The sequence below is a fragment of the Prionailurus bengalensis genome, chromosome A2, assembly GCF_016509475.1.
Source record: "Prionailurus bengalensis isolate Pbe53 chromosome A2, Fcat_Pben_1.1_paternal_pri, whole genome shotgun sequence".
Lineage (NCBI taxonomy): Eukaryota > Metazoa > Chordata > Mammalia > Carnivora > Felidae > Prionailurus > Prionailurus bengalensis.
The window spans coordinates 26272992-26286994 of NC_057348.1; the positions used below are offsets into that span (position 1 = coordinate 26272992).

General features: G+C 48.5%; 1 protein-coding gene across 7 annotated transcripts in view; it reads left to right on the plus strand.

Annotated features, from left to right (window-relative positions):
* FLNB (filamin B) overlaps positions 1-14003 on the plus strand; it is a 147280-nt gene that overhangs the window by 89809 nt on the left and 43468 nt on the right. For all 7 annotated transcript variants that reach the window (XM_043587760.1, XM_043587754.1, XM_043587755.1 and 4 more), the window contains exons 17-24: positions 769-859; positions 1120-1289; positions 6440-6557; positions 8702-8964; positions 10304-10901; positions 11563-11736; positions 12976-13138; positions 13822-13982. In XM_043587760.1, coding sequence (XP_043443695.1) covers positions 769-859; positions 1120-1289; positions 6440-6557; positions 8702-8964; positions 10304-10901; positions 11563-11736; positions 12976-13138; positions 13822-13982 — 1738 coding nt within the window. The remainder of the gene's footprint in view (positions 1-768; positions 860-1119; positions 1290-6439; positions 6558-8701; positions 8965-10303; positions 10902-11562; positions 11737-12975; positions 13139-13821; positions 13983-14003) is intronic.

Genomic DNA, 14003 nt, shown 5'->3' on the forward strand with positions numbered 1-14003 from the left:
ACTCATGTAAAGATTGGAATCTTAAGAGAAAGTGCCTGAAGGTGTTGGTCTTGAATTAACTTCGGCCAGTTAAACTGTTCCACCTTTATTCTGATAATCTGCAACATTCTTTTTTAGTTTTTTAAAAAATGTTTATTTTTGAGAGAGAGTACAAGAGGGAGAGGGGCAGAGAGAGAAGGGGACAGAGGATCCAAAGCAAGCTCCGCTCTGACAGCACTGAGCCTGATGTGGGACTCGAACTCATGAATCTCGAGATCACAACCTGACCCGAAGTCAGATGCTCAACTGACTGAGCCATGCAGGCACCCCTGCAACTTTCTTTTTGAAGAATTATAGCCATTCTATTTCTGATCAGCTCCTTGCATTCCCCAAACCTTAGCTCTGAGCTGTACCTGGAGGACATTTCCTTCCCCGTGACCCCATCCGTATGTTATTGTTTGGGTTTTATTCTTGGTAGTATTTCTTACATTCTAAGTACTCAACCTTTGTTGTTAAAGGCTCAGAGTTTTCAGATTCATTTGTGGGAAACCTTCCCTTTGCTGTGCAGTAAGCAGGTCAAAGCCTGTGATGTAGGGATCCAGGCATTCGTAAGTGACACCTGTTGGCCGCTACCTGAGGCTAGATTGCAAGGCTTGGCCCATGGTGACAGAAGTTTGCTCACCACCACCCACCAGAGTCACAGAGGTCTCCCCCTTCATGTTGGGCAGAAAGCTAAGCTCTGGCAGATGCTTCAGGGACTTTCCTACTGAGACAGTGTCTCCCCTACAGGAAATCCCCGCCAGCCCTTTCAGAGTGAAAGTTGACCCTTCCCATGATGCCAGCAAAGTGAAGGCAGAAGGCCCAGGGCTCAGCAAAGCAGGTAAGACGACTCCTGGAGGCCTTCTACAGGCCAGTGGCAATGGACATGTTTGGTCCAGGGACCTCGAGGGACTCTTCTCCACCAAAGGCAGGTGTCTGTTGGGGCAGTGCTCCTGCCCAAGCTGTTGGCAGTGGCCAAGCACCAGCCCGTGTCGCTGACTGCTTTGGTAGAGCTGGTGCTGAGGAACCCGTCAGACTGGTTGTAAAAGTGAAACCACTCCAACCAGGCCTGTCTCCCCACTTCACAGTATATCCTTCCAGGTGTGGAAAATGGGAAACCGACCCACTTCACTGTCTATACCAAAGGGGCTGGAAAGGCCCCACTGAACGTGCAGTTCAGCAGCCCCCTTCCTGGAGACGCCGTGAAGGATTTGGACATCATCGACAATTACGACTACTCTCACACTGTTAAATACACACCCACCCAGCAGGTAGGGTTCTTCCCATTCCCTTGTCCCCTGGCCCCCCACCCAGGCCCCTTCCCCCTCAGTGCTGTGCTGGGTACTTTGGACACCAAGGGTGTGATCTGTGCTCTGTTGTAGTGCTCCTCTGTGGGCTACGGCTTCTCACGCCTGTCATTCTGAGCCTCTCTGGGAGGTTCTGACAAAAGGCCTGGTTGGTTCTGTGAGGAGGACCTGAAGGTTTCCCTAAGAACAAGCAGGAAGCTAGCTCGTATCTCCCCATCCCAATCTCCCACGTCCATTTTGGGTTTTAGCAGGGAAACTGTGAGCTCTTGGAATTCAGCACCTAGTATCTCCCTCTTATTTCACACACATCGCTCATCCTTACCAGCTGCCTTTCCTTTAGTCTTTTCTTAATTACTCACAGGGGAAGGAATGGCCATGACTCTGTTTTTCCTTGCTGGCCCTTTTACAAGGTGGTGTAGTGGGTCTCTCTCAAAGAGAATTCAGCCTTTAGTTCCTCGGCCCCGAAATAGTATATTTAGGGCCCCAGATTGTTTCCTTTGACAAAATTCAGGAACACAGACAGGATCTGACCATCCAGGCCACTTGGCTCTGATTATTTTAGGCAGGAAGCACCAAGGAAACACTCTCTCTGTGTATGCATTCATGTTAACTTGTTCAAAATTTCACTCCCCGGCCACACTTCTGGGGTCTGAGGAACAGATAACCCTCAAAAAAAGCCTGGATATTACTACTTGTGCATAGTGTTCTACACGGTCATTCAAACCTCTCAGATTTCTTCTTTCCTGAGGAAAACAGTCCCCCTGTGTGAGGTACCCTTTGTGGGAGAACAGGGATGATGCTTTCTGCAGAAAGGCCACCTGAGAAGCATCACTCTTGCGTGACCCTCTCAGGGAGGAGCTGCCTAGAGTCTTGTGGGAAGGAATGAGAGGTACAGTAAGGATTGGGGGGTGACTTAGGTGTCCCCTTGCGCTGGGGGCTACACATCCTAGGAGATGGAATCTTTACTCTGAGAGCCTCCCTGGCAGTGAGAGGGGTCCTCTGGGTGAGTTCTCATGTGCTGCAATATAGATGTGGCCTCTTATCTCCAGATGTTCTCCCTGTGGTTTTTGTTTTTACCTTAATGAGGGGTTCATTATTAGTGGTGGTAAAATTAATACCTTCGTAGGTAGAATACCCTTTACTCAGCAGGCTGCTAAGCGCTAAATGGGTAATTCTTTTCCTACTGATGCTTCAGAGGGCTGCTGGGACCCTCACCATCGGGAGCACCAGCTTGACATCATCCTTATTGCCAATTCTCCACATTGCTTAGGAGAAGGTACCAGAACACATGGCCATGCACACTGGAAAGGTCACAAGGTCTTACTTAGACTCTTCTAGAACATTCTGAGACTCTTGCTTTATCCTGTATGTATAAACCTTTCTGGGTTTTGGCTCAGCTGCCACAAAGTAAGTTGCAGACATTAAGACAGAGTCAGGTTTTGACCTGCACCCTCAGAAGAGACTTAAGAACCTGTTGCCCTAGAAGCCCCAGCTGCCAGTTGGGGCAAGGGTGGAGGCTAGAGAGGGAGACTTCTTACTTCAAAGTCACCCCAAGGTCAAAGTCATCCAGTTCTGGATGACAGCAGGTTTGAGGGGTGTTGCAGGCTCAGTGGCCATTTGGAGCTATTTGTTCAGATGCTGCCTGTCATGTGTCTAAGGAGCCTGGCAGAGGCTTGGTGTGTCACTGCCTCCGATGTGAACGGCTCACATGTTCTTCTCTGGTCCCGGTTTGGTGTTTAGAGCAAGGTTTGCCATTCCATTATTTGGGCAACTTGCAGTTTAGCCAATTTCTCTGTGGCAAAGGAAATAGACTGTATTTCTTCTCTTGGGCTGTGAGTTCCCCAAGGATGGAATACCATGTCATATATATACAAGCATATATATCTTTCCATCCCCAGTCTTGAGCATAGGGCCTGGTGCTCTATGTTCTCTGCATGGATTTATGCCTTAAAGCGTGAATACACAAAATAGAGCCTCTCCTCACAAGCAGAGACAACATAAGAACTTTGCACAAGAGTGGGGCCAAGCATCCTCATTTGCCTTTGATCTCTCTTTTCTGAAGAGCAGCGTACAACTCCAGATTAGGTTAAATAAGCTTGCCTTTCGAGCCATGCCCTTGGATGTGGTTAAGAGGCCTGGATCAGCCCAGAAGGCCGTGCCCAACGTGGAGGCAGGGAGCGCACTTTGAAGACTGATGCCCACAGGTGCACCTTCTTATGGTGGCTTTAGGGAATATCAGGCTGGAACTTTCCAGAAGTGTAGTTGTTTAGTGTGTGTGAAGAGACAGTGGTGGGTTCTAGCCCAGGGTGAGCTGTCACCCTCAGAATGCAGGCTGTGCTGTATGAGGAGCTGTGGCCCCACCTGATTGCTGGCTCCCTGCTTCCTGCCACCTGCGGGCTGCTACTGTCCCCTGCAGGGTCTCTGAGTGATGCCTCCCTGCAGCAGACCAGCCATGGTCTCATCGGAAGGTGGTGATCAGAGCTCCTTTTGCCTTGGTGGAGTGTCCTTGTTGGACTGGGGCTTGAGGATCCTCCAAAGGTCAGACAAAGGCTTGATTTCTTAGGAAGGAGAAGGCACAATGCTCTATTCTCCCAGGGAGTTTGCCTTCTGTGCTTTTGGATGGCTGCGTCCCCAAAAGCCTTCAGTTTCTCACCCATACTCCCTCCCATAGAGCAAGTGCTTTGAGAAGCTGGTGGCAACGGCTCCATGACCTTCTAGGTCAGAAGCCACTGGGAATCAAAAACTCCACGTACTTACGGTGGGTGCCTTGAGGAGACCCTGTGAGTTCACTGAGCCCTACCTGTTCTGGAGGTTGCTGAAGGAGGGGGCTGTGGGGAGCTCACTTGGTCCTGTCCTCACCTGAGCTCGTAAGTCAGAGTCTTGTGTTCATGTGCTGTGCAGGGTGGATTAAGGTCTCAGAGGCACATAGGGGAGAGAATAAAACTGACCTGCAGTCAGCAAGGTCTTTGTGAAATGCACCAGTGGTCACTGCTCACACATTCCTGACATCACTACTCTCTCTGGTTGTTCCTTGGCCAGGCCTCACAGGAAACCTTAAAATGCTACGGGCCCTTGCAGGTGGTAAATCTCTTCAGATCTCTTCCTCCCCCTTGTTATTTGAGGTTGAGTTAATTTCCTGGGTTTTTGTTTTGTTTTGTTTTGTTTTGTTTTATAACTGGTAATGAGAACACTTTTTTTTTTTTTAATGTTTATTCATTTTTGAGAGAGAGTGTATAAGCAGGGGAGAGGCAGAGAGTGAGGACAGAATCCAAAGCCGGCTCTGCACTGACAGCGGTGAGCCCCATGCGGGGCTTAAACTCACAAGCCGTGAGATTATGACCTGGGCTGAAGTTGGACACTCAACCAACTGAGCCACCCAGGCACCCCTGAACATACTTTCTTTTATGGGATGGGTAGGCTTAATTGAAAGAGGATTTTTCCTCCTCGCGTGGTGCACCAGAGACGCAATGAGAAGACTTATAGGGGCTGGTGGGGAAGGAAGTTTTTCCATGACCTCTGGTTAGCTGTGAGGCCTAGCCCTCAAGGATTTAGGGACTTGTAGGCACATTGAAACTTGGGAAGAGCTGGTGTGATGAAATTGCCACGGTGGCTGAAGTAATGGATCACTCCCTGCCTTCCTCATTACAGAGAGGAGACCTTTCCTGTCCCTGGGCTGGCTCTCAGCTCTGTTGGATCTGACCTGTGTACATTTTACCACGAAATGTTACACCCTTGAGGCAGGGGGCCAGTTAGTGTGTTTGCAGTGCTAATAAATCCTGGAGAATCAATCCTCCCTCCTTCAATGATGGCAATCAATTTCTTTCTTGGCTTCTTCCCCCCTTTTTTATTATTATAAGCAATGTGAGAAAATATATATAGGCCAAAGGCTACACCCTTTTAACACTTGATCAGTGACAGCTTTCAGCAGAGCCTAAATTCTGGTGAGCCCCCAGATTTCCTCCACGTCCTCCTATGTTATGCCTGGATGTTTAAGGTGAGGGAGATCTTAATCTACTGAGACAGCCATGGGCTTTCATGGAGTCTTGGTTGGGCGGGGGGCAGGAGTTGCTTAGCTGACTGGGGAGGGGAAGCCTGACGTGAGCGGGCCAGGACTGGCCGGAGGAGAACATCCGTGGCACATATGGTCGTACTGTGCTCCCGTGACCCCTGGCCTACTAGCAAGGGGCCTGCCAAGCCCACAGATGTGGTCCCCTCTGCACTTGCAACTTTTCTTTCTTTCCTTGACATAGATGGAGTTTCGAGACTATACGGTAGTCCTAGAATAACTCCAGTCTGCAAATCCCTTTCACCATCTGGTGGCCTGAAATTGATTTCCAGAGTGTAGAAAAACTGATTTTGTTCAGTTAGAGGCCCCCATACCCAGCAGCTTTCCCCATGGCCACAGTCAGGTGTGTGCTGGGTGGAGGTAGTGTGGCAGAGCAGCTGGGACACTGGTCTGGGTGCTGTGGGTGGGAGGTCCGACTCTCACACTTACCAGGTATGTGATTTGGGGCATGTAACTCTACCTCCCTGAGCTATAGTTTCCTTTCCTGAAAAAATGGAGATGACAGTGGGAAACCACCCCTTTAGACTGTTTGGAGATTGAGTCAAGGAAATGCTTAAAAGCACAGAGTACAGTAGGCTTATTAAGTCATCCCTGTTGTTATAAGCTGCTCTGGTTTTATCTTTCTCGCTTGTTCTTGCCGTGGTGCTGGAAGCTTAGAGAAACGTATCTGTGCTGTTTCTTTCTTTCTTTTTTTTTTTTTTAAGTTTATTGATTTATTTTTGAGAGAGAGAGGAAGAGAGGGAATGTGAGAGGGGGAGGGGCAGAGAGAGAGAGAGGGGAGAGAGAATCCCAAGCAGACTCCATGCTGTCAGCACATAGCCTGATGCAGGGCTCGAACTCACAAACCATGAGATCATGACCTGAGCCAAAACCAAGAGTTGGACGCTTAACTGACTAAGTCACCCAGGCACCCCTATATCTGTGATGTTTCTAAATCTACTGGAGTCAAGTGCCCTGTGTCTGGAAGAATGAAGGATCTGGAAGGCAGGTTTAAACAACAAGTTAGATATTGGTGCCCAAAGGTGCACTCTGTTTCCTCTCGTTCCAGGGCAATATGCAGGTTCTGGTTACCTATGGTGGCGACCCCATCCCTAAAAGCCCTTTCGCCGTGGGCGTGGCTGCTCCACTGGATCTGAGCAAGATAAAAATTAATGGGCTGGAAAACAGTAAGTGTGTGGATGAAGGGGGGGCAGGTCACTGAAGACCATCAACTGGGGCTGCCAATTAGATTCCCTTCAAAGAACAGTTTGCAGAGAAACATTCTGCCTTAAGAGACTTTGCAGTGGGACAGACTTGGGTGTGGATTGGGGCCATGCTGTAGGAGAGCTCTGTGACCCTCCCTGACCTCTGTGACTTCACCAAGCCTCAGTCTTCTCATTTTTAGAGTCGGGGAGGGGAGATCAAGAACACTGACATTCACAGGAATATTTTGAAAGTTAAATAAGAGCTCCTGATTCAGGGGCTGGCACATAGCCAGCCCTCCGTAACTGCTGGCCTCGCAGTGGGATGCTTTCATTACATAGAAAAGTTGGGACACATTGATTTCTGGTGAGTTTCTACTGTGCTAGTTGTCCTTGGCCATAGAATCCACACGAGGGTAGACAGTCTAGCATAAAAGCCAACTCCCTGGCGCTCAGAAACCACAAGTATGATGCATCCCTCCAGTCCCATCCCAGTATTCCTTTAGCTTGGTAGGTATCAGTACAAACTCATTTCATTTATTTTAAAATGTTTCAATTTATTTTATTAGGGAAAATTCCAAACATACAAAAGTAAAGACCATAGTATAATATGAACACTGATATTGTTATCACTCACCTTCAGAAGTTCAACACATAATCATAGAATTATTTTTTTATACAAGTAATGCATAAATCCACTTTCATCTAAAAAACATCACAGTTGAGAGTAAACTCCACTCTGCTACCTTTTTTTCTCCCTTAGGTTAACCAGAGTTTTCAGTTCAGTTTTTATCCTTCCAGACCTTCTCTCTGCATCTATATGTGCATATGTGCCAACAGAAAACATTTGGCAATGTTTATTTTGCATTAAAATTGTCCTGCCATACCCGTGTGTCTTCAGCCTGCCTTTTGACATCAGCAATGCATCCTGGAGAACACGCACACCTATGTCCCCTTGTTGGCATGAGCTGCTGTGTGGCTGCAACCCGGCCATGCCTCGGTGGCACACATTCACCTGATTTCAGGGTCACATGGGGCTCAGCGCATACCCCCCAAGGCAGGCCTCTTTGGTCTCAGTGGACCTTTGATGAGCGCCTTCACTGACCTGTGACCCAAATGCATGAGCCACCTCCCAGCTCTGGGGTCTCTGAAGCAAGAAATGGATGGTGGCTTTGTCCCTGGAGGGCAGCCAGCTCTGAGCATATGAATCGTCACTGTCCAGTCCTTTTCATGTGTCTCCTCGTTGTTGCTTTTTCTCTAAGACACTTAGGGCTTCAGTTGCAGACCAGGCAAAGCACAATGGCGATTAGAAAAGCCTTTGGGCCATGGCGCTCTGAGGCTCCAGAGTCAGGAATTCCCTGGCTTGTGGCGGAGGCCCTGTGCTCGCAAGTGCTTTCCTTTTGGTTCAAAGTCCTTCCCCTGTTTTTGTCAAATAGAGCACATGGGTTTTCTGTGGCCTTGCTTTGCAGAGAACTTTCAGATATCAGCGCAGTACAGAGAGTCACTTCCTCAGACTCGCCTCAGTGCCCCTGCACCAGCCAGCTCTGTGACTTTTGCCTTGTTGGCTGTAGGATTAAATTTGCTGCCAAGAGTTAGTAAATAAAATATTGGCCTATGGGAATGTTTTGATATAAAGTTAACACCTGAAGTAAGTAGAGGACAGTGTCAGATTATAATTTACCAGTCAGCAGAGCACATTGTGAGATCAGGTAAATTTATGTTTGAGTCCTACCTTTCTGGTCTGCTGGGTGTCACTCTGGACACATTCCTTAACCTCTCTGAGACTCAGTTTTCCCATCTGTTAAAGCCATCGCTGACAAATACCCCATGGGGTTGTGGTAAAAATTAAATGAGATGATGTGCCAGGGTGTAGAGTGCATTCAGTACGTGTCAGCTATCATTGTTATCAATATCATCATTAATTAATAATTGTTCTTGTACTGGTTATTATCCAGGTACATGCTGATTATCCCTACTCAGTCTTGCTTCTTGTCCTCGCTATCAGCCACTGCTTGTTGCCTGGGCTGAGATAACACCTCATGTCCAAGGAACTGTTAGTTTTTTGCTCTCGGTTGTTCTTGTTGCTGAAAAGGGTCAGCTCATCACTTTGGCACGTTCCCCTTTTCCAGGAGTCGAAGTCGGGAAGGGCCAGGAGTTCGCCATTGACACAAATGGGGCAGGAGGCCAGGGGAAGCTGGATGTGACGATCCTGAGCCCCTCGAGGAAGGTCGTGCCGTGTCTGGTGGCGCCCGTGGTGGGCCGGGAGAGTAGCACAGCCAAGTTCATCCCTCGCGAGGAGGGGCTTTACGCTGTAGATGTCACCTACGATGGACACCCCGTGCCTGGGAGCCCCTACACGGTGGAGGCCTCACTGCCACCAGATCCCACCAAGGTTAGCTTGTGTTTTTGTACCAGGATGTGTCTCCTCTTGTCAAATATAACACTGTGGTCCTTCACCGATCCTGCTTGACAAAGACCTTTAGAAAATCATTTTCTGAGGAAAGTCCATTCTCAACGACTGACGGAAGTTTTCTGTCCTACAGTTCAGCCTTGGGGGGGGGGGGGGGGTCCCTGGGCAGCTTGCCGTCCTTCCCACTGCTCGTCTTCTCTCTCTCTCTGGTGGTGAGGCTTCAGTGAGGGCCTCGTCCCTGGGTTCTAGCCCTTGATTTGCTAGCATAATAACGGGTGAGCCTGAATGGGTGAGGTGAGATAGTGTGGGTGGAGGCCAGCGTCCAGCATGCAGAGTGAGCTCATCCTGCAGAAGCTGTATAATACAATATAAAAATATATGAGTGGGGCACCTGGGTGGCTCGGTCAATTAGGCATCTGACTCTTGACGTCGGCCCAGGTCACAATCTCATGGTTTGTGGGATCAAGCCCTGTGTCAGGCTCTGCCCTGACAACACAGAGCCTGCTTGGGGTTCTTTCTCTCCCTCTCTCTCTCTCTCTGCCCCTCTCCCGTTCAAATTCTCTCTCTCTCTCTCTCTGTCTGAAAAAATAAATTCAAAAAAAATTTTTTAATAAATAAATTAAAAAAAATTTTATTAGATTTTTGTTTTTAGAGCAGTTTTAGGTTCCTAGTAGACTTGAGAGGAGGGTACAGAGATTTCCCTCATACCTCCTGTGCCTGCATGTGCACAGCCTCCCCATTATTACCATCACCCAGCAGAGTTCTACGTTTGTTCTAACTGATGGACCTACGCTGACATCCTGTTCACCCCAAATCCGTAGTTTGCCCAAGGGTTCACTCTTGGTGGTCTACATTCTATGGGTTTGGACAAATGTAGAAGGGCAGGTATCCACCACTGCAGTTTTTTATTATGTGGAGTTTGTTGAGGGAGGTGTAGCCTTCCAAGCAACAGGGAGGCCCATAAAACCATGCTACAAGCGTTCAGCCCCGCGTGTGTTTGTTAGTCTCCACCTCCAGCCCTGTGGTTCGGGAATGCTGGGCATGGCAGAGTGGAAGTCACATGCCGGGCTTCAGAGGGCCACGCCTCGGTGCTGTGGCTTTTAGTGTTGACTGAGCTTGCAGCCGTGTCTCCCTTTGGTAGCCATCTGCAGCCTGGATTGCACCGTGGCTCTAACTCGGGTCTGTGTGACATGAGTTAGGCCTCAGGGAGAAGGGCCACTCAGCTGAGAGGCCTGATTGCAGGCTGGGGTGTGAGGTGGTGCTGGCCGAGCAGCCACTCCAGCATCAGGCACAGTTCGACTTTTATTCTCTGTTCAAATAGGTGAAGGCCCATGGTCCTGGCCTTGAAGGTGGTCTCGTGGGCAAGCCTGCGGAGTTCACCATCGACACCAAAGGAGCGGGCACCGGAGGCTTGGGCCTCACCGTGGAAGGCCCATGCGAGGCCAAAATTGAATGCTCTGACAATGGCGATGGCACGTGCTCTGTCTCCTACCTGCCCACAAAGCCCGGGGAGTACTTTGTCAACATTCTCTTTGAAGAAGTCCATATACCTGGTTCTCCCTTCAAAGCCGACATTGAAATGCCTTTCGACCCCTCTAAAGTCGTGGCTTCGGGGCCAGGTCTCCAGCATGGGAAAGTGGGCGAAGCTGGGCTGCTGAGTGTTGACTGTTCGGAAGCGGGGCCCGGGGCCCTGGGCCTGGAAGCCGTGTCAGACTCGGGAGCGAAGGCCGAAGTCTGTATTGAAAACAACAAAGACGGCACCTATGCAGTGACCTATGTGCCCCTGACTGCCGGCATGTACACACTGACGATGAAGTATGGCGGCGAGCTTGTGCCCCACTTCCCCACCAGGGTCAAGGTGGAGCCCGCTGTGGACACCAGCAGGGTCAAAGTCTTTGGGCCAGGAATAGAAGGAAAAGGTAGGTTTCATAAAGAGAGGGAAGCTGCAAAATAGCTTGGGACTTAGGGGTCCCCAGAAGCTCAGAGTGGAGCTCTGAACTCATATGCCCACTGGGGCCAGGTGGGGTGTAGGAAAACACTCACCTATGCTCCTGCATCCAGAAGAGAAGGACCATGGCAAAGGAGTGGGCACATGGCATTTCTGCTGCCTGACCCTCACGTTGTTTCTCTGTGGAGAACAGGGCCCAGCACTGCCTGCAGATTTTCCTGTTTCTCTGGCAGAGTTAAAAACCTTGATTTTTATGTGGAAATTCAAGATCTTTCATTTTTGACACTGAATTGAAAAGGTTTCAGATGTGGTGCTAATACCACACTTGCTGCAGAGAAGATCTGTCTTTTCCCTTTAACCTGTCCCCAGACCCCACCTTTGTCCAAAAAGTGTACAAGTGGTTGTGTTCTCACTGGGGCTTCCACGGACTACCCGGGAGGAAGCAGCTTTTGCAGGGTGGTGGTAGGGGGAGGTGGTCATTAATACTGTTGATTTTGAGAGTCAGAGAAAACAGTTGTCAGCTGTCACTGAAACTAGACCTAACGTATCTGAAGTGCAAGAATTTTGGTTCTTGGATTTGGTCCTGGGTCCCAGGTATTGGTGACGTTCTTATCTGTATGATTGCTCTGCAGATGTGTTTCGTGAGGCCACCACCGACTTCACGGTCGACTCACGGCCCCTGACACAGGTTGGGGGTGACCACATCAAAGCCCATGTTGCCAACCCCTCAGGGGCCTCTACCGAGTGCTTCGTCACAGACAATGCCGATGGGACCTACCAGGTGGAGTACACGCCCTTTGAGAAAGGTGAGTTGATTTCTCCTTGGACATGACCCTTGTTCATAGCTGTGCTGGGCCATTTCGTTTGGTGACTGGTGTTGACTCCTGCCTCATGTGTCTGGCCTGTCTCAGCAGAGGCATGTACAAAGTGACAGGGACATGTGGAAATCTCCCTCCCCTATAATGCCTCCTTATATGTTGACACTTGGGCGAGGTTTAGCCTCAGGCTCACCCGAGCAGGTTATGAGTGATGTCATGCGTATTGCTCATTTGTAGAGTTTGTTTTATGTAATTTATTTCTTGAATATTAAAATTATTTAAAAATTTGAGGGACACCTGGGTGACTTAGTTAAGCGTCCGACTTTGGCTCAGGTCATGATCTTGCGGTTCATGGGTTTGAGCCCCGCACTGGGCTCTGTGCTGACAGCTCAGAGCCTAGAGCCTATATCTCCCTCTCTCTCTGCCCCTCACCCACTCACACTCTGCCTCTCAAAAATAAACATTAATAAAAACATTTTTTAATTTGATAAATAACAAAAAGGTAAAAAATTAAAAGTACCATATATCCTCATTACTTGGATATGTGATTCCTATAAATATTTTGGTGCAGATACTTCCAATCTCTTTATGTAAATGCATGTATATTCTATTTCATGGATTTCCCCTTTGTCTCTTGGCTAATGACTGCATGGAGTGTTTCCAGATCAGGATAATACATTTAAGATGACTAACTTGAATACAGATGTAGTGATATTTGCTTGGAGGAGAGACCTTGTGCATATGTGTGTCAGGGAGGGAGAGTTATGTGTCTGTCAGGTGAACAGAAAGCAAAAATAAACAAGTGCATTTATTTATTTATTTTTTTAAAAAAATTTTTTTTTTCAACGTTTATTTATTTTTGGGACAGAGAGAGACAGAGCGTGAACAGGGGAGGGGCAGAGAGAGAGGGAGACACAGAATCGGAAACAGGCTCCAGGCTCTGAGCCATCAGCCCAGAGCCTGACGCGGGGCTTGAACTCACAGACCGCGAGATCGTGACCTGGCTGAAGTCGGACGCTTAACCGACTGCGCCACCCAGGCGCCAACAAGTGCATTTAAAAAGAATCAAATCATACCGATGTTGTACTATTTCTTTAACCCACTTGTTGCAAATAACATGGTATAGCAGGTAGGTGTGGGTACTAGGTGAAACTCTGCAGTAGAGTGTTATTTCCCACAAATAGGTGACTCCTGTACAAATATGTTTCTGTTTGTTGTTTTGAACAGGTCTCCATGTAGTGGAGGTGACCTACGATGATGTACCTGTCCCAAATAGTCCCTTCAAAGTGGCTGTAACCGAAGGCTGCCAGCCATCTCGGGTTCAAGCCCAAGGACCTGGGTTGAAAGAGGCCTTTACCAACAAACCCAATGTCTTCACCGTGGTTACTAGGTAAGCAGGGTCCTGGGTTCTGTGTGTTGACTCTCTAAAAAGAGTAGGTTTAGGTAGTTTAACTGCTCTGAGTTTTATGGGTGTATTCTGCATATGTGTCATGGAGTCTGGTACTCAAAAAGTTACCAGAAAGCCCTTGGTGATAGTCATAAAATTGCTGAGCAAACCAGAACTAGATGGAAGCGCCTTAACTTGATAATGCAGAAATATATATAGCCAATCTCATAGTTAGGTGAGATATTAGAAGTATGCCTCCTGTGGGGTGCCTGGGTGGCTCAGTTGTTTGGGCATCTGACTCTTGATTTTAGCTCAAGTCATGATCTCAGGGTTTGTGAGTTCGAGCCCTGTGTCAGGCTCTGCACTGACAGCGTGGAGCCTGCTTGGGATTCTCACTCTGTCCCTCTCTCTCTGCCCCTCTCCTGCTGTCTCTCTCTCTCCCCCACCCGCCCAATATAAGCATTAAAAAAAATTTTTTTTTTTAATCAAAAGAAGAATAAGCATCGGAAAGGAGGGGTTAAATCTGTCTTATACTGTTGAGAAATCTTCTGTGTGAGAGGTGTCACAGTAGTTGAGTCAGGTTGGCTACATGGGATCGTTTATAGAGGGATTTTAAAGAGTTTTGGCAATAAGCAGACTAGCATGAACCACTAGTACCACTGTGCTTTCTTCTCCACACTTTCCAGAGGGGCAGGAATTGGTGGGCTTGGCATAACTGTCGAAGGCCCATCAGAGTCGAAGATCAACTGCAGAGACAACAAAGATGGTAGCTGCAGCGCTGAGTACGTCCCCTTTGCTCCAGGGGACTATGACGTTAACATCACATATGGAGGAGCCCACATCCCTGGTAAGGCTTCCCTCAGAAAGG